The 18980-nt window shown below is 39.4% G+C and overlaps 1 protein-coding gene across 3 annotated transcripts in view; it reads left to right on the top strand.

Moving 5' to 3' along the window:
* Positions 1–18111, top strand: part of SEC24C (SEC24 homolog C, COPII coat complex component) — a 38271-nt gene extending 20160 nt beyond the window's left edge. For all 3 annotated transcript variants that reach the window (XM_080347401.1, XM_080347400.1, XM_080347399.1), the window contains 17 exons: positions 428–539; positions 1349–1476; positions 4210–4348; positions 5986–6101; positions 7880–8004; positions 8274–8465; positions 9144–9237; positions 10447–10563; positions 11047–11217; positions 11603–11699; positions 11989–12134; positions 12679–12817; positions 13620–13738; positions 14115–14294; positions 14927–15118; positions 15538–15627; positions 16075–18111. In XM_080347401.1, coding sequence (XP_080203527.1) covers positions 428–539; positions 1349–1476; positions 4210–4348; positions 5986–6101; positions 7880–8004; positions 8274–8465; positions 9144–9237; positions 10447–10563; positions 11047–11217; positions 11603–11699; positions 11989–12134; positions 12679–12817; positions 13620–13738; positions 14115–14294; positions 14927–15118; positions 15538–15627; positions 16075–16215 — 2298 coding nt within the window. In that variant the 3' untranslated portion in view covers positions 16216–18111. The remainder of the gene's footprint in view (positions 1–427; positions 540–1348; positions 1477–4209; positions 4349–5985; positions 6102–7879; positions 8005–8273; positions 8466–9143; positions 9238–10446; positions 10564–11046; positions 11218–11602; positions 11700–11988; positions 12135–12678; positions 12818–13619; positions 13739–14114; positions 14295–14926; positions 15119–15537; positions 15628–16074) is intronic.
* The last annotated feature ends 869 nt before the right edge of the window (positions 18112–18980 follow it).

Raw genomic sequence — 18980 nt, 5'->3', positions numbered from 1 at the left:
CAGTGGTAACGTGACAGAAAGGAAAAGTCAGGTTATCTGTAGAGCTTCACCGTGAGGCTTACAGAAGCTTGTAATTTCAATTTGGCTAGGACCAGTATACAGGGGAATACTACCAAAAATTCATTTATTGATCTGTGGCTAGAAGAACTCAGATCAGGCCTCAAAACACAAAATATGCTACTACTCAAAATACCTGGGGAGAAATTCTGTTTGTAACTTGTAATTTATTGTTAGTCATTAAGTACTATTTAAAATCAAACTGAGAGGTGACTGCTTGACAAAACTTACTTGCTTTAGACTTTTTATTTTTAGAGATAGTAGTGTTTGCCTCAGGTCCCCTTTTAACTGCCTTACAGATATAAATTTTGTATTTTACAGTACTTTGAAATCAAGCCTCCAAATATTAATGTGGTGTTTTCCATCATAGATTCAAGTGATTGAAGATGACAGAAGTAACCGTGGGTCAGAACCATTTGTCACTGGAGTGAGAGGGCAGGTTCCACCTCTTGTTACTACAAATTTCTTGGTCAAGGATCAAGGTAAAATCTTTTTCTTTTCCTAAATAAACAAAGCACAAACCCTAAAGAGTCATTGACAGAACTACTCATATCTCTACAGGAGAAGTTTGAGGAATTATTTCAGTGGCTGGGGATGTGTGTTTCACCAGCATAAACTTAGTTTCAAGTCCTGTGTTGATTTGATCTCAATTTAGATTCTTCTGATTGTTTGGTAGTTAGTAACCAATTAGCAACAAAAAATGTTTTCCAAGGCAAATACCCAGGACCAGCATTAGCAGGGATGTCAGAAAACAGCAAATGAAGCCTCTTCTGTAGAGCTGTATCAACAACAGTTGATTGGACTGGGAACTGTATTTTTTAAATCACGAATGGGTTGTCAATTGATCCATGAGCTTCACAGAGAGAGGATATTTCATCTTTTAATTTCCCATGCTTTACTGGAGGTTCTAAGCTCTCTTGACTTTGGAATGCGATTCTACAATCAAGTGCTTTACTTGTCAGCCAAAATTACAAAATAAAACAGCAGAAATGTTTGAGTTGAATTTTCTGCTTGTAGTACATTTTAGTCTGCAGAGAGAGTGAAATGGGAATGCCTTTTTAGAGGTTTAAGTCGATGTGGAGTCAAGGTCATTTGTTTTGAGTTAAGGGCTTTTATTATATGTAGTTAATCATAAAGAGGCATTTTGTCTGGAATTCAAGATTTGCATAGGTTGAAATTAATTGATTGATTAGATAAGCTCTTAGTCTGTCTGAAGCTATCTTTATTTTTGTTCTTGAGTATAAACTTAACTTGTACTGAAATTTGTGGGGATTTTTTCTTTGTTCCCTAGGTAATGCAAGCCCCCGCTACATAAGATGCACATCTTACAATATTCCCTGCACCTCAGATATGGCCAAACAGTCCCAAGTTCCCCTAGCTGCTGTCATAAAACCGCTGGCCGCTCTACCCCCAGAGGAGGTGAGAACAGTATGCAGAGTTACCTATGCACTGTATGCACTCTGAACGCGTCAGGAGAATGCTATTAGATGTCAACATTTAACAGATACATTAAGAGAAGGAATGTGTAGGTAATGAAGACTAGGTAAACATTGATTCTCCCACACCATGTGGTAGAGATGTGTAAGACAGGAGAATGTTGTGTTCAAAACACTTAATATTTTGATCACCATGATAATTTCAGGTTTTTTGCAGTAACTGTCAAGCACTGTGACGAAATGACCAAAGTACGAGGTCACAAATGAGTACACTTCCAGTTTATCTCGGTCTCTTACCTGGCCTGAAGTACTTCAATGGTTACTAATCACTGATGTTAAGTCTTTTCTAGGATGTTAAGTTGGGGAATTGAATGAGAATGTCTCAAGCTGCGCTGATTAATGTCTAATGTGCATGTCCATGCACAGCATTGTGTGGGATGACAGCACAAGACTGAAGAACTGGGCACTGCTGAGCTGCATTTGTATTTCTGCCTTTGTTCTGTGCAGCACTTATTTCCTTCTAGGTGTAATGTCTGGCTTGCTAAGCTTTTACCCACTCTGTCTGGTTTCTGAGAACATTAAAGCTTTGAGAATATTACAGAGCTAGAAATTTAATAAAATATTCTAAATAGTCTGGGTACTGTGTAGTGTTAGCCTGCTTGGAGCAGTGACATAAACAAAAGTATGCTTACTGAATTTGAATATGTGCATTTGCAGCATTCTGTGCCGTGTTAAGCTTAACTTCAGCATCTGTTAGAGGAGTGTCTTCTGGGCTTTTAAGGGTGTTTTTTTTCCTGTTGCATTTCATTAATGTTCTTAAACTGTGGTTTGGATTTTGAAAATTGGTTTGTGATAAAACTGACTTGTGAAGCTAATTCCTGTACTGCTGTATTGTGGCTGGAGTTTCAAAAGAGCACAACAGGAGAATGTGGTCTTACTTGAGAAACCTGGAGGCTTGTGGAGCTGCACATTTTTAGAGAACCTTTACAATGAACTAGTTGTTAGGTCTCCTGGTGTGTTTATGCTTTGAACAAACACTTGTGATATCCAGAAAAAACATGGCTAGGACTGGAAATCTGCCCTGGAGACCAGTCAGCTTCTAGCATTGCAAAGTTCTTAATGGCAAGGGCAAACTCCCCGTGGAGGGGCCCTTCCAGGAGATGAAGGCTCAGCTGTTCAGAGCAATAGACTGTAAACAGAGCTAAAGCTTAACATATGAACAATGACAGGATGAACGTCTCATGAAAATACAGCATTCAGATAAATCTAGAATATATAGAAGTTCAGCACCTGATTGCTAGATACAGGGCCTTTGCTCTATGTTAATGCACAGTTTGGAGAGCAAAGCTTGAGGCTTCAGAAAGAAAGAAAGAAAGGTGTTTCTGGGAGTGATTAGTGACAAGTTATGCACAGCACCGCATGTTTACAGCAGCCTTGTAGTTTGGTTGCATGAATGTTACTGGGGAGAGGCTTAGGAAAAAAGCTTATTGTGTGGATGTACAATACCAGCATTGCCTGGTAATCAGAAAACTTGAAATTTTGTTTCTTCTGAGGAGGTCAGCCTGGGTGGTAGGAGCTGAGAAATGCTGGCCACAAAACCATTGCATTGTCAAGAAAAGATTTGTGGGGTTGAATGAGAGATGTGACATATCTGTGGCATGAAGAGGAAGAAAGTGACTGGAGCATTTGCTCAGTCCCTGCTCAAAGAATATTTTGTCTCTTAAAAATGATCAGAGGTTTAGGGTGACTGAGAGAATTAAGACTGGATACCTTTAGTGTCAGAAAATTTAAAAGTAGTTAAACTTTCTTTTGAGCTACATTATTAGTTACGGAAGGTGCTTTGAACGATGAATGCAGTCTGTAGCTTGCATGAGTTCTGTTTTAATTGTTTTAAAGTGAATCCTGCTCATTCTGAGGTTCACAAGCTGCTAAAGTTGCCAAATATCGTATTGTGGTTTGGCTGCAAATGAATATATTATCAGTAATAGTTAAAAAATGGTATAACTATATAGGAGTTTGGGGGACTTGCTGTGCAATGGGGTCAAGACAAATAGGACTTATGGATATGTTGTATTTCATGATGGACTTCAAAAATAAGTCTTATCAGGTGAAATTTTTTAAAATATTGTGGGTGCTCTATGTTCTTGAAAATATGGAATGCAATGACTGTCTATTATGTCAAAAAGTTTGGTTTTTATAAGGGAAAGATACAAGAGGTGAAGAATTGCTTTTAAAACACCCAGCCTGTGGTAGAATGTGAATTGTGTACTCGCTCATGAGGTTATGACAGCCATTCATGGCTTCAGTCTTTTGTGTTCCCTTGGGATATATCTGTGCAGTGTTGTGCTCCTGCTAGAGCTTGTGCTCCTCAGGCAGGCTGCTATAGAAGGTGGTGCAGCACCATGCAGAGGGACTTGTTTGTGTCTAGAACTGGTCTTCTTTTTAACAAAACCAGGGCAGTGGAATAGCCCATTAATGACTGCAGCCCACAAAGAACTGCTGTGCTAGAGCTTAAGTTGTGAAGCTTTTACAAAATACTTGTTCAGGCTTCCCCCACCCCTTGCACTCTCTCCCACAGCTGCCAAAATGCTAAATCCTGTGCAATGTACAGGGAGATAGTTTTAAGCTTTGTGCTATGTGTGAAGCTTTGTGCTATGTGTGGTCAGTTCTTTCTCAACATGTGACCTTTCTTTTTTTTTACCCCCTGCTTCCACAGACCCTTCCTTATTTGGTAGACCATGGAGAATCTGGTCCGGTCCGATGTAATAGGTGCAAGGCTTACATGTGCCCTTTTATGCAATTCATTGAGGGTGGAAGGAGGTTCCAGTGTTGTTTCTGCAGCTGTGTCACTGAGGGTAAGATTTCTTCTCAAAATCTGTCTCTTAAGTTCTGTTGGAGTGATGTTTGAACAAGATACAAGCACAGAAATCTTCATCATGTTATGATCATTTATAATGTATAATGTGGTTTGAAAAACAATTTATGCTATTCTCTTAGAGTATTTCAAACTTACATTTTCTATGACTGAGATGAACATCTAGTCAGTAGTATGAGTTAGGATTTTTTTTCTCACAAAGCCTGTTTAAACAGTGCTTAGTGATGACATTGCAACTAGAGCTGCTGCAGCTGAATAGGAATGTTCGTAGTTGTTCTTTTAAATTAATATAAAACATGCTTCCTTTTAAGCAGAAGTCACTATGTGCATGTCATCCATAGATCTGTTTTGAAGGCACAGTGGAATGTAAGGTACAAGAAAACTTTTGGTGGTGTTTTGAGCATTCTGTTTGGTAGCACTGATACACAAAGCAAAATGGGAAGCTGACTGGGGTTAGAAATGGCCAGTTTAAAAAAAACTTCTTTGTTTGGTGATTTTCAGCCTGCATACATTCCCTGTCTCTGCTCACTCAGCACTGTATGAATGGCTGTATCTGTAACAACTGAGCAGGGGCAGAAAAGGGAGGGTTGCTCAGACACTGCTGATGAAAGCAATGCTGTGAGAATACTATGTAGTTGTACCTAATACTTGAGAACAATTTCTGTGGTCTCTGCAAAAACAATCAGGTAATTAGCTTGTACTGGTTGTGTACTTGGGGAGAAGAGTAATAGGTGCTTTTATGTAAAGTACTACCATTACAGATAATCTAATTTTATTCTCCCCTGGAGTTATATAGGCAGCTATAGCTGGAATGCATTTTGTCACCCTAGTAATTCTGCAGGAGGGACTTTCTGTGCTAGTAGCTCTTGGGGCATGAGGGAAATGCTTTCTTTGTTTCTGCAGTTGAATTCTGTAGGCAAAATCTTTGCTTAACTCCCATTTTACCTTCTGATGCTTGGCACTAGCACAAAAGTACTGGGCACTAGGCATGTGATTACATTTTTGGTTCCTCCTTTTTAATGCTTTACAGTGCACTGTAAGAGGTGCCCTGTCTGTTCTGACAAAAGGAATATGGCAGTCTCTGCACCGGAGAGTGCCTAGAAGGCTTTGCTCTTGTGCAGCACGAGAAGGGAAGGAAAAATCTAACTCAGCAGAATAAGGAGCTCAACCTTTTGGTAAGCCTGAATGGAGTCAGTAATGTTATAGCCCGTGGTTTGCCTCAAATACTATTGTAAGTAATTTGGTACTACTTATACAAGATGGTTATATTTTTTGTTTGGACTAAACCCTTCAGAAGAATCCTAAGAGCATGTTGTGGTGACATTCCTGATATGAAACATAAAATGAGAATGTGAAGGAGATTCAAGAAAAGTATAATAGTGACTATACAGTGTGCTACCTGGTGCATAAAACAAACTGGAAGCAGTTTGTCTGTATTTCTTGGCTTTAATGATGCTCTTAGCTTGCAGGAATATTTTTAGCAATGCTTGCATGCTAGCACAGTGCTAGCTAGCTTTCCTGGAGTTTTATTTGAAACAGCTGGTGTCGTGTTAGCTCTCTAGTCACGGTGTTTATCGTAGGTGTGTCACTGAGCCTGATGTGTTTTTCCTTCCACAGTGCCAGCTCACTACTTCCAGCATTTGGATCATACTGGAAAGCGAGTAGACTTCTATGATCGACCTGAGTTATCACTAGGGTCTTATGAGTTTCTAGCAACAGTTGACTATTGCAAGGTACAGTAGTGTTTATTACTGTATTTTGGTTTTTAAATAAAAAGCTTATTTTCCTAAAAATAAGAATGATAATTATTGTCTGGGGCTGCTTTCTCGCTGACAGAGATAATTAACAGCATTAATCCAACCCACTTCATTGTATAAGATAATGTGCTTGTCTGCTTACTTCCCAAAGTAGAGGAAGTCTTGATCACAAATGATGTAATATAATTTTGTTATAGCTTCCTCAGCCATTCTCTTCTGGAGCTATATGACCATCTATAGCTGCTCTTACCTTAACAGTTGTGCAAGAGAGACTCTTTTGCAGTAGTTCTTGGGGCAGAAGGAGAATGTAGGAGAGATTCAAGAAAAGTGCAATAGGAACTATGCAATGTGCCACCTGTTGCCCAAGACAAACTTTACATATTGAACTTACATTTCAAATACAGCCACAGCAGTTACAACCACAAGAATAATGTGGAAATATATATTGTCAGAACTTGCTCACTTTTAAATTAAATATTTAAATAATAATTAACTTCTAAGTAATAGGAAAAATATGTGCAAGATGTTTGTTAAAGCAACTTATATCTCTGCTGAAACAAATGCTGGGTAAATAGATGCCTAAACATTGCAGCTCTATACTGGTTACCTTCTAATGCCTCAGCTTTATGTCAAGTTAAGGTAAAAACCAATTATCTTGCTTCTAACAGTGTGAGAAGTGTTTTTAATTCAAACAAGGTGCAATCTTCCCAGCTTTTTGGAAGTTTTTCTGTTTTGCTTTTGTTCTGTGTGCTCCTTCCAGTATGACCTATAGACTTCAGGAAACTGTTGACTGAAACAAGTTTTTCATTCCCAAAGCAGACCTGATATTTAAGTAGAAGGGAAATGTCACAGTTCTCCGACAGGAAAATCTTTTGCTTTTTATTGGTGAAATAATTTATAACAAGTCTGATCAGATTCCAAAGTCTTGACAACTGTCAGGAAACTTCCCTGTTTTGGGTGACACAGTATAAAAAGGATAGAAAGCTACAAAAGAGTGTCCAGAAGAGGGCCATGAAGTTGCCAAAGTGTTTATACTGGAGGCCGTATGAGGAGCAGCTAGAGTCACTTGGTTTGTTCAGCCTGGAGGAGACTGAAGGAAGACCTCATCATGCTCTACAGCTTCCTCACAAGGGGAGGAGGAAGGGCAGGCACTGATCTCTTCTCTCTGGTGACCAATGACAACCCGAGGGAATGGCAGGAAGATGTGCCAGGGAAGGTTTAGCTTGGACATTAGGAAAAGATTCTTCACGCAGAGGGTGGTGGACACTGGAACAGGCTCCCCAGGGAGGTGTCACAGCCCCAAGCCTGGCAGTGTTCAAGAAGAGACTGGTTGATGCCCTCAGACACATGGCGTGAACTGTGGGGTTGTCACATGCAGGGACAGGAGCTGGACTCAATGATCCTTGTGGGTCCCTTCCAACTCAGGACATTCTGTGATTCTATGTCTTCTTTCCCTATCTGGCCTAGTCATGTTAAATGGGTGATTTAGTTGTGACTGGCCTGTTCTTCACTGAGCAATGGCAAAATCAGGCTAGGGCATGTAATGCTGGTTCATTTCAGGCACAGTGCATTTATGTGTCTATTAGTTGGGCAGGTGTGAGAGAATGAGCTGAAGAAACAATTACTGCTCATGGGTAGAAAAGTACATGAAAGCTATTAAGACTTTTGACCAGCATTCATTTGTTTGTGTTGCAAAGCTGTTATGTGTGCTGCATTACATGGCCGTAATATGACTTCTTTCCTTTCTTTCACAGAATAACAAGTTTCCCAGTCCACCTGCTTTCATTTTCATGATTGATGTATCTTACAATGCTGTGAAGAGTGGCTTAGTGAGGCTAATATGTGAAGAATTAAAGTCACTCCTAGACTACCTGCCCAGGTAGGTAAATTGTGTACTACTGTAGCCAGTCAAAATGGGGGAAACTTTCACTTTTTCCCTTTTAAAAAAGCTAGAAATTAAAAAATAATTTGCTAATCCTGTCAACCTTCTCTTCAGAAAAAGGCCAAGCAAACCTCTTTCTGCATATCTTTGTAGGTGAAAATAAATTTTCCTTCCTTTCATTTTTTTCTGTATCCCTTATTGTGTTGTGTTCTGTGTGATGATTTCACTATATACTCAGATGTGAAGGCAAGTTATGTCTCTTACAGGGAAGGCAACATGGAAGAATCAGCCATTCGAGTAGGCTTTGTCACCTACAACAAAGTGTTACACTTCTATAACGTGAAGAGCTCACTGGCACAGCCACAAATGATGGTTGTCTCAGATGTGGCAGATATGTTTGTGCCGCTCCTGGATGGTTTCCTGGTAAACGTGAATGAGTCTAGGACAGTTATTACCAGGTAAAAGAAGTTGATTTATAGTGTGTGTAGTAAACTTCTTGTTTGGTAGATTCAACTGTTGCATGTGTATTTGTCATGTTATTCACCTAGAAGTGAATAAAATAAAGTGATAAAATCTAGAAGGAAAGAGAAATTAGCGAAGTTTTGGCAAATTATTCAACATGATACTTGAACTGTAGCTAAACTATGGTGTGTAGCTAACTACATTTTGGGAATTAGACCTGACCCTGCATGTTTTAAGAAAATTTGTTTTGTGGTGCGTTAAGAAACATAAACACAAAGCTGGATTAAACTTATTAATTTTTGAATAGTACACAGGATACTTGGCAAACAGAGACCAAGTATCACTAGTCTTGCCTAAGTGTTTATTTACAAATATATATTGGAAAATGTTAAAAGAGCAGGAATACAGAAGAGCTGTTGGAGTAGGCATCAGCTGCGGCTGTACAGTAACCACTGAGGATATGGATGGGAGAAGCCAATGAAGAATGACAAAGCATCACTTTTTTCCACAGACAAATGATGAGATTCCAAATACTGTAAAGATTATGCAAACTTACAGACACATTAGGCACCTCTGTTTAAGCAACCTCAGTCTCATAGGTCATCAACTGCAACTGTGTGGTTATTCCAATTAAATGGAATCTTGAATTCTTCCTTTTTCTTGTTCTTTTCTAGTTTGCTGGATCAGATTCCAGAAATGTTTGCAGACACAAGAGAAACAGAAACTGTTTTTGCACCTGTGATTCAAGCAGGGCTGGAGGCACTGAAGGTTAGTAAATGCATTGTTGTGGCAAATTGTTTTCAGTCTGAATACCCTGAATTTCATATTCTGCTAACACACACTAATAAGACAATTCTAAAGCTTTTCGTAAGTCTCCTAATGGTAGATGCACTACATGTAGGGAGTACTTGGCTCATTCAAGAGCACGTACCTCCAGTTCTATGTAGCTATTTATCTGCTCTCTGCCCCCTTTTTTTTTTTTTTTTACATATTTGTGCTCAAAGTACAAGACATGTAGCTTAATCTCAGGTACCTGGCTGAGTTTTGCTTTGAACACTTTATAGAACCTACATAAATAAAAGACCCTCCAACATTAAAACCAACTGTTGAATTCTGTCATGTCTCACTGAGGAGTTCTATAACATGGTGTCTTTCTAATCTTGCACTTGAAGCTCTGGTATAATCTTAAATAAAAAGAGAGAATGCAATCTGTTGAAGTTTCATACACCAATGTGCTAACCAAGTAAACCTTTCCTAAGGTTTTTCCATTCCAGTACTTCATCCACATAATTACATGCATGATCTAACGCTAACTTCTATATACTGATTTAATTGATTTGCTATATGATTCCATCCGGAACTGTTCATATAGCTCTGTTTCTCCATCGTGTAAGTTCTTAGAAGTCTCTCTTAAGCTCAGTTGTCATGACAATTGTTCCATCAAGAAATAACATAAATTACTAATTGATTGTTTACATACTGCATGTGTCAGAGAAAATAACCTACTAAACACTGCCTAGTGTTGACATAGGTTATTAATTTAAAATTAATGATCTGTTGAAGCTCATATTACAAAATCCTTTGCCATTTCTTTGACTTTTCCTTTCCCACAATCTCAGTAGCTGCAAATCAGAGAAGAAAGTAATCTAATACATTTGCTCAAAATTGTTGGTATCTGAGTCCTGCTTACTACTCTGTGTCTCCTTGAAGCCAGTCCTTTTCTCCCTGCCTTGGAACTAACACGGGCCCAGCAGAACTGAAATGTGCTTTTCTGTACCTGAGCAGTAAGCTGTGCTCCCTATGTTGAGTACCACTGAAGTAACCAAGAGATCACTTCGCCTGTGTGTCTGACAGAATGCCTTCCTGGCATAAAGAAGTGAAATAATGAGGATGCTTGGATGCTTGTTCTTGAATCACAATTTCCATTAGTTTTTATAAATGTTTCCAACCTGTGCTGTTGCACTTGCTTTCCTGCAGGCAGCTGAGTGTGCTGGCAAGCTCTTCATTTTCCACACCTCTCTGCCCATTGCAGAGGCCCCAGGGAAGGTAAAGAACAGGGATGACAGGAAACTGATCAACACAGATAAGGAGAAGGTAATAATGACTTGTGTGATGCTTGCATTACGGGTCTGTATTGTACTCTTTGAGATAAAACAACTCTGAAACAACGTTAAAAAAAAATACAAGGGTAGCATGTAATGTAACCATCCCAGCTAATATCGTTTACCTGTTGCACTTTATCTTCTATTCTCAAAAAGAGCTGTGTAGACTTGACATCATAAGGACAACTCTGGTATGAGAACAAGAAGAGATAAATCTAGATTTTTATACAGGATAAAATACCATAGCTGGGTTAAATTAAATGTGCTGAACTTAAAATTGAAGCGAGATGTGTAGTAATTTTCGTAATATTCAACAGTTCTTAAAAAGCAGGATCAGGAAGAATTTATGTAAGCCTTATTTCCCCTGAAGAGAGACTTGGAGTATAAAAGTGTATTGACTGAGATTTTAAACTGGGTCTCACTTTCCTTTTGTTACCGCAAACTTCTAATGCTCATCTCTGGCTTCTTTTCTTAGACTTTGTTTCAACCACAGACGAGCTTTTACAACAACTTGGCCAAGGACTGTGTGGCCCAGGGCTGCTGTGTGGATCTGTTCCTGTTTCCAAACCAGTATTTGGATGTGGCCACACTAGGTGTAGTAACTTACCAGACAGGAGGCTCCATTTATAAGTATGCGTACTTCCAGGTGAGAGTGACTCAGACTGGTATTTGATCTAAATAAGAATCGTTGTTTAGTTAAAAGTTCTTTTTTCATAGTGGGAGCCATAGTGAACCAGTGCTTCTTTGGAAATAAATTGCTACTTAAATGTCAAGATTTTCACAAAAATAATTTTGTTAGCTTTATTTCTTTACACAAACTATCTCTATTAATAACAAAAACAACAACAAGAAAAGCTATGCTGTTACCTTTTAGCACAGTATTTTATTAGCACGGCACTGAGCCCTGTATGATGGCTGATTTTTAGAGTAAGATTGCAGGATATAGTAATCTGGTTTAAAATTATTTAATGGTTTATGAAGCAGCTCTGATTTATGGGAGTATGAAACTTGAATTATTGCTTGTGTTCTAGCTGGAGACAGACCAGGATAGGTTTCTGAGTGACTTGAGAAGAGATGTCCAGAAAGAAGTGGGATTTGATGCTGTAATGAGAGTGCGCACAAGCACAGGTGGGTGTTAGTGTGAATGAGTCTTAATAAATTGGCTGCTTGAAACATATCATATGGGGAGTAACAGACTTTTCCCTAGTTTAAAACATCTTGAGACTAGGCTATACAAAAAGCTATACTAAAGCTTTCAGGTTCTAAGACTTTTGTCAAGACTGAGCAAAGATCCCTGCAGAATCTGTCAGGATAACTTAGTGTCACTGGTGACAGGATTTTTCAGGGCTCCAAAGGCTCTCTGTCTTGTTATTCTGTTGAAAACTGTGGTTCATGTTGGGGGATTTTTCTTTTTTAGGTATTCGAGCAACTGACTTTTTTGGAGCTTTTTATATGAGCAACACAACTGATGTAGAGATGGCAAGTTTGGACTGTGATAAAACAATCACAGTCGAATTCAAGCACGATGACAAACTGAGTGAAGACAGTGGTGCGCTCCTTCAGGTGAGGGGTAGGCTTTCTAGGAGAAAGATTTGAGCTGACAGTTTAGAGTTGTTAACAAAACTGTGTCAAGGCAGAACCAAATCTCATCGGGGAGACTGCCAGTTGCAGAAGAGAATGAGGTCACTCTGAATTGAATGCTAAACACACCTTCAAGGAACTGTTAGTTCTTTCTTTCTGCCCCTTACTGTATCCTTAACCTTTCAGCATACTTGTTCTCAAAGTGACCTGGACTGCTTCAGACTACAGTCTGATTTCCAAGACCAGTTCCCTTAATGCAAACTGCTAACATTGCTGCTTGATATCTTTCATTTATCCCGATCCTTAGCATATGCTTTTAGCTTATTGTACAGGTCTTTTAGCTTATTGTACAGGTCTTTTAGCTTATTGTACAGGTCTTTTAGCTTATTGTACAGGTCTTTTACATTATTATCTTCTTTGTTTAGGCATCTGAGTCCTAGTTTTTAGTGAAGTATATTCAAACCCTGCCTTTCTTATTGCAGCAGGACCTCATTTTTCTATATCCTGGCATTTTTGTCTCCTACAGTGTGCTCTGTTATATACAAGTTGTGCAGGACAGCGGCGACTCCGCATTCACAACCTCTCCCTAAACTGTTGCACACAGCTTGCTGACCTCTACCGAAACTGTGAGACTGACACCCTCATCAATTACTTGGCTAAATATGGTAAGGGAAAATATGGTAACAAGAATTGCAACCTTTAACTGCTGTTAAAATGCTTGTTGTCATCCAATGACACTCATTTATTCTCTTTGCATCGAATGTCAGGTCGCAATCCTGATACTTCAGCCACTTATAGGAAAGACCATAATGCTGTGGTGATAGTATTGTTGCTTAGGGCGAGAGGTACAGATAGAGGGTATAAGCTTATCCTTCATGCAAACTCTTATCTAATTGTTTTAATAGAGGTTTGTATTGACAGCTGTCTGAATTCATCCTTGTATTTTTTTGGAGTGGTTTGGTTCATTCTTTAACTGTTTCAGAATTTTGCCCAGGAATAAGAATTGATGGCCTTTGCTCATAGATCTAGGTTAAATATCGTACTTTATGTACTGTACCCTATTTATGCTTTCTAGTTTGCAGTAAAAGCCTACAAGTCCAGCAGAGGCTTAGAATTGTGTATGTTTATTGCCATTAAAAGCTAACAGTCCATTTTCAGTCCATTAAAGAAAGATGTCCAGGCTGTAAAAGGAGTTTTTGTAGTACCCCATGCTTTCAAGTATGACTGAGTGTGTTTTAAAGCACATGGGAGATAGAGAGTTGAACAATATGTAATAAAATGGAGTAAACAAGCTTCTTCAGATCTTAAGTAGGAATGTGTCATCTCTTTCCCACATGTTTGAAGGGGAGAGGAAAAAAGGCTTTCATAAACAATAGTTGCTTAGATTTACTTTGTGGAAATAGTGTTGCATTTTTTACTATCTATGAGCAATCACTTGATAGCTGTCTTTGTCCTCTTTCTGTGCAGCATATCGTGGAGTTCTGAGTAGTCCAGTAAAGACTGTACGAGATGCACTGATCAACCAGTGTGCCCAGATCCTAGCTTGCTATCGAAAGAACTGTGCTAGTCCCTCTTCTGCTGGCCAGGTAAGCTCTGATGTTTTCACTTGAATCACAGGCTTGGGTATTAAAAGGTGATGAGAGCTTCTTCCTATTTAACCTACAGAAAAAGGTCAATTGCTTTGCTCAGCAGAAATTTGCAAAGAGAAGACCCAAGTAAGTAGAGAGACTGCAAGTAAAACTATAGTTGAGAATGGCTTCTTAGACATCTGTCTGGAGCCCAGAAAGCACTGCCTGCTACAGGGAAAAGTTTTATGTTACTTTTGCAAGTCCATGGTATAATTAGACCGTCAGCTTTCACTGACTGTACCACACTTCATTGGTTCATGCAAGCCTCATTTTGTTGAACATGAGCTAATCTAGCAAGAGAGCTGACCAGCTCCTGTCTGCTTGTGACTTGTAGCTGATCCTTCCTGAATGCATGAAGCTGCTTCCTGTGTACTTGAATTGCGTGTTGAAGAGTGACGTCCTTCAGCCTGGTCCAGAGGTCACAACGGATGACCGTGCCTACATTCGTCAGTTAGTGACATCCATGGATGTGGCAGAAACAAATGTTTTCTTTTATCCCAGGCTTTTGCCCCTGGTGAGTAATTCAGGATATTCTTACTACATGAGACTTGCTGTTCTTTTGACTCGTCATAAGGACTGGCATTTATATGTTAGCAAGGGAAAGCAATTTGAGATCTGCCGTCTCCTGGAATACTTCACTTCATTCCACTCAGTGATGCTTTACTGCATCTTGTGAATTTGCTGGGGGATTTTTTTCTGAGCTGTGAACATATGACTAGTGGCAAAGATGACACTTTTGACCCTTGTTGTAGTCTTTTAAAACTCCTAAAGCTTCTTGTAACTTCATGTAATTATCATCATTGCAGGGTACTACCACAAACTATTCTGAGTTTTCAGTAGAGAAATAACTCTAACAACTAATTGCATTCCTACTCCAGGGGGCAATATTGGAACTGCAGAGTAATTTCACAGCAGCCTTATATTCTCTCTTGCTAACCAAGAGTCTCTGTTCTGCTTCTGTGTCACATTCAGTAAGAAAACTAAGCTAAGGAAGGTGATACTTCAGTCACAGCTATTGCAGTGTTACAAGTCCTAGAAATGAGAAAACCACTGGGGTCTTAGTGACAGAAACTTTCAGGACTTCAGAAGGTGGTTTTGGTTTGTAACTTTTATTTTATTTTTATTTTATTTCTCATTCTAAACCAGACCAAAGCAGATGTTGACAGTGACTCCTTGCCAGCAGCAATCCGAAACTCAGAAGAACGTCTCTCCAAGGGTGACATATACCTGCTGGAGAATGGGCTGAACATCTTTGTGTGGGTTGGAGTCAATGTGCAGCAAGGCCTGATCCAGAACCTCTTCGGAGTGTCATCCTTCAGTCAGATTAGCAACACCTTGGTGAGCTGGATAGCAGTGCAGGAGCTAGTGTCTCTGGTAGTCACCCAAAACTTAGAACAATGAGAAAGCAAGTTGAGAAAATAGTGTTAAATTTTTCATGCCAGGAACAAGGGAAGCACAGGTATGTGAAACTAGTGGAAATGTCCATCCTCTGGGCATGCCGGGCATGCTTTTGCCCAACTTCATTTGACAAGCTAGGTTTCCACTGACAGTGAGGAGAACAGTTGATTTGTAAATGGAATGAACAGTTGACCTTTAGTTCTGATACTATGTTATATTCTCTTACCTAGTTGAGGTCAAAGAGATTTAATGTTATCGAGGGTACGTATATCTCTACCATTATGTAATACAAGACAACTGATGAGTTTTGTTTAGTGTTGCCCTGCTTCACGTGACTGATGGGATGTCTTTCATTCCAGAGTACCCTGCCTGTCTTGGAAAACTCCTTTTCAAAGAAAGTACGATCTATTATTGACATGCTTCAAATGCAGAGATCCCGCTACATGAAGGTAAAAATGTTGTCGCCCATTTATAACTTTAAATCCCCATCCCTTTTAGCAGAGCAGGTGATTCCTGGTAATGCTGCAATGCTGAATTTATTCTTCCTGATCTCATAAATGTGATTCAAAGTTTTCAAGGATCTGGAAAAAAAAAAAAAAAATTTACTAGTTTTGGAGTTCTGTGCTAAAAAAATAAAAAAAATAATATTTTTTTTCAGACCTATTCTTATACATGACTACACAAGCCACATACATGCTATTTTAATTCTATTTAAAAAGGACTGAGACTTCTCCCAGCCTAGTTACAGAAGTCAAAGCACATAAGCTATATATGCTGTGGTCCTAGTTACCTGTCCTTGGATTTTTGAGCTCTTTAGCTTTTTGCTCTTTTTTCCAAGAATGTCAGTTCTGCTAACTGCTCACTGTTGGTTTTGTTCTTCTTTTGGTTTTTTGTAGTTAATAATTGTGAAGCAAGAAGATAAGCTGGAAATGCTGTTCAAACACTTTCTAGTGGAAGACAAGAGCCTGAGTGGTGGGGCTTCATATGTGGACTTCCTGTGTCACATGCACAAGGAGATTCGGCAGCTACTGAGCTAGAGGAGGGAGTGGTGCTGGAACTCAGCAGTGACATTTCAGTCTCCACTAACGACATGATCAGGAGGCCCTGCACTCTCAAAGAGGACAAAGTAGAAATCTGTACAATTCCATAATTTTTAATACACATTGCATAAGCAGAAATCCTTTCAACCTCTCCCAGTCCCGTATGAGAGATGAAAAATTTTCCTGGTGAGGGCTAAAAAAAAAAAAGGCCTTTGATACCAGGTCTTTTACTTGTATCTAAATTATTTCCTGTGCTTGGCAGGAGTTCACCCCCCACCCCATGCTCGCTAATCCTGTCGTAATGAATGTAGTTTTCTTCAGTTCACTGTACATGATTCAACATTGAGTGAAAAAGCGATAACTCTTCAAAACTTCTGGTAGTTGCTGTGTGTTTGTGTGGGTGCGTGTGCATGCTCCAGGTGTGAAGAGGATGCGCAGGTGGGGAGGACAGAAGGCAGGTCAGGTGATGGGAGCTGGAGCAGCCAAACATTTTGTGTCTCCTTCTCTTAAGAGGGAAACATGACATTGCAGAGCACAGATATATCATGTGGCTGTCTGAACCAGAAATCAATTAAAAAAGAAATTATTGTCAAGCCAGGAGGCAGCAAGGCAAATTTCTTGCCACAATCTTCCCTGTACCATAAGTTGCTGTGCAGATGTGTAATGGAGTAAGTACTAGATCAGTGAGCAACAATAAATGGCTTCTGAACAGCGTAGGGGTAGAGATGGTGCTTGCTGTTAGCGTGTGTGGTGACTCCTTTCCTTCTCATTGCACAGCTCTGTGATGTCCTACTCGACCCATGTTCCATGGCCTCTCCTGCAGAGCTTACCTGTCTGCCCAGATGGTGGTGGGAACAAAAGCCTCTTAACCTTAAGCAGAAAATACTTTTAACAAGGTGATATGGCAGTGTGTAGGAACTGGATGATAGGGAGGTGGCCATTTTATACCATGTTATTGTGGATCCTAGCAAATAAGCAGGAATTTGAGTTATACTGGTGCAAATTTGAGACTGCTTTGTACCCTGGAATACAAGGAAGGGGATACAAAACCGAATATTTAGACTGTACTGTAATAGGTATTGCAAGTATCTGATTTTGGCCATCTGGGCCATAGTGAAGAGCTTCATTACTGGATGTTTTTACCCTCCCCCATTCTACCTACTGATCAGCTTGCACAAAACCTTTTTATAAGCCTGTTTGTTAAACTGTAATACCTCAGACAGATTAATCCATCCACTTTGGCCACTCTGCTACTCCATTCTGCAGAGGTGGATGAAGGACTCCTGCGAAGAGGGGGCGAGTGTAAATCAAATGCAGAATTCTAAGGGCTTCATTTATTCACATTTGAAAGGGGGCTTGTATATTTTAGCTTGAACGCTTAACAAGTGTTCTTAACATACCCAAGAGTTTAGGCTACCAATAGCACTAAAAGCAGGAGGAAGAATGTGGATGGATTAGACAATATATTACCTGGGCTTGATATTTCAGAGGAAAGTCCTTGTTAAGATCAGAAAAATATCTGGCTGTGGTTTTAGTTCCATATCCTGTAGCATGTATATAAACCCCATTTTTCTTCTAATGCTGCTAGTTTGTCTTCCCTCCCATCACTACACAGAAAGGGGAATATGAAAATTGTAATGGAGAAACTCTTTCAAGATGTAGTTGACAGAACCTTCAGTGTTTTTGTATGAATGTGGCCAACTTTTTACTCCATGTACTGCCTCCAGCCAAAAAAATCTAGAGGATTTTTACCCAGAAGGGAAAAACAACTTCCCAGGAATATATGGCGCAGCAACCACAGACTTCCACAAATACTAATTTCTAGTATTAATACTGGGGGGGTGCGGGGGTGGAAATGAAATCGTAAATGAACCTTTCATTTTCTTCACTTGTTTTTCCAATGCATCTTTTAATTTGTAAAGAAATAAAAATATATTAAGATGTATTTTATGTCATTGTTAGTAAATAAACACTACTTATTTTTCCAAACCCTGTATTTTGCGGGAAGGAGGAAACGGGAAGGGCTGAAGTCTAGCCGATTGATCCTTTACAATCCAGTCTTCTGCTGACCAAGTTCAATTGGTTTGGGGGTTTGGTTTTTTGAACTGATTTTGGGTGTGGTTTGGGTTTTATTTTTGTCGGTCACTGCGAATAAGGAATTCAACAAGAGTCAACAGACAAAGGCTCTGTTTAATCAGATCAGTGTTACTTTGCTTAAATGACCTTTTTTTTTTTTGACTTTCTGCCCCTTTTTCATTTTGCAAAGCGATTTCCTTTCTCTCTAACATAGCTGGAGTCTGGTTGGGGTTTTTTTGGTCTACTTTGGAAAGTATTACCTTTATCTTGTCACAATATTAACTTAAAGCCTTCTGTAGTCTTAACTTTTCAGAGAAATAGAGCTCTTCTTTCAGAGTTAAGATAGCAGGGAACCTGGGTGGGGTTTTTTTGGTGGAGAGAGGGTGCTAATTGCAAAAATAAAGTTCAGAGTGAGCTAGCAGTGTAACTGCCCCGTAGTGTAGAACACTGATATTGCACAATTTGTTTTAACTTTACGACCATCTGCATGAAAGCACAAGACAATCATTGCTAAATACCCAACACTACTTAGTTTGCTGTAGAATATTTTCGCAGTAACTCTTCTACAGAATGCACATTATGTCCAAAATCTGCTACTGAACTGGTATGTCATGACAATGATGGGCCTTGTTCATCTTGTACGTTAACCGCGTTGAGTAAATTGTGCTTGCGGGCGTTCTTGTGGC

The sequence above is a fragment of the Nesoenas mayeri genome, assembly GCF_963082525.1.
Source record: "Nesoenas mayeri genome assembly, chromosome: 7".
NCBI lineage: Eukaryota > Metazoa > Chordata > Aves > Columbiformes > Columbidae > Nesoenas > Nesoenas mayeri.
Note: the sequence above shows the minus strand (reverse complement) of the source record. Positions and strands in the feature narration are given on the sequence as shown.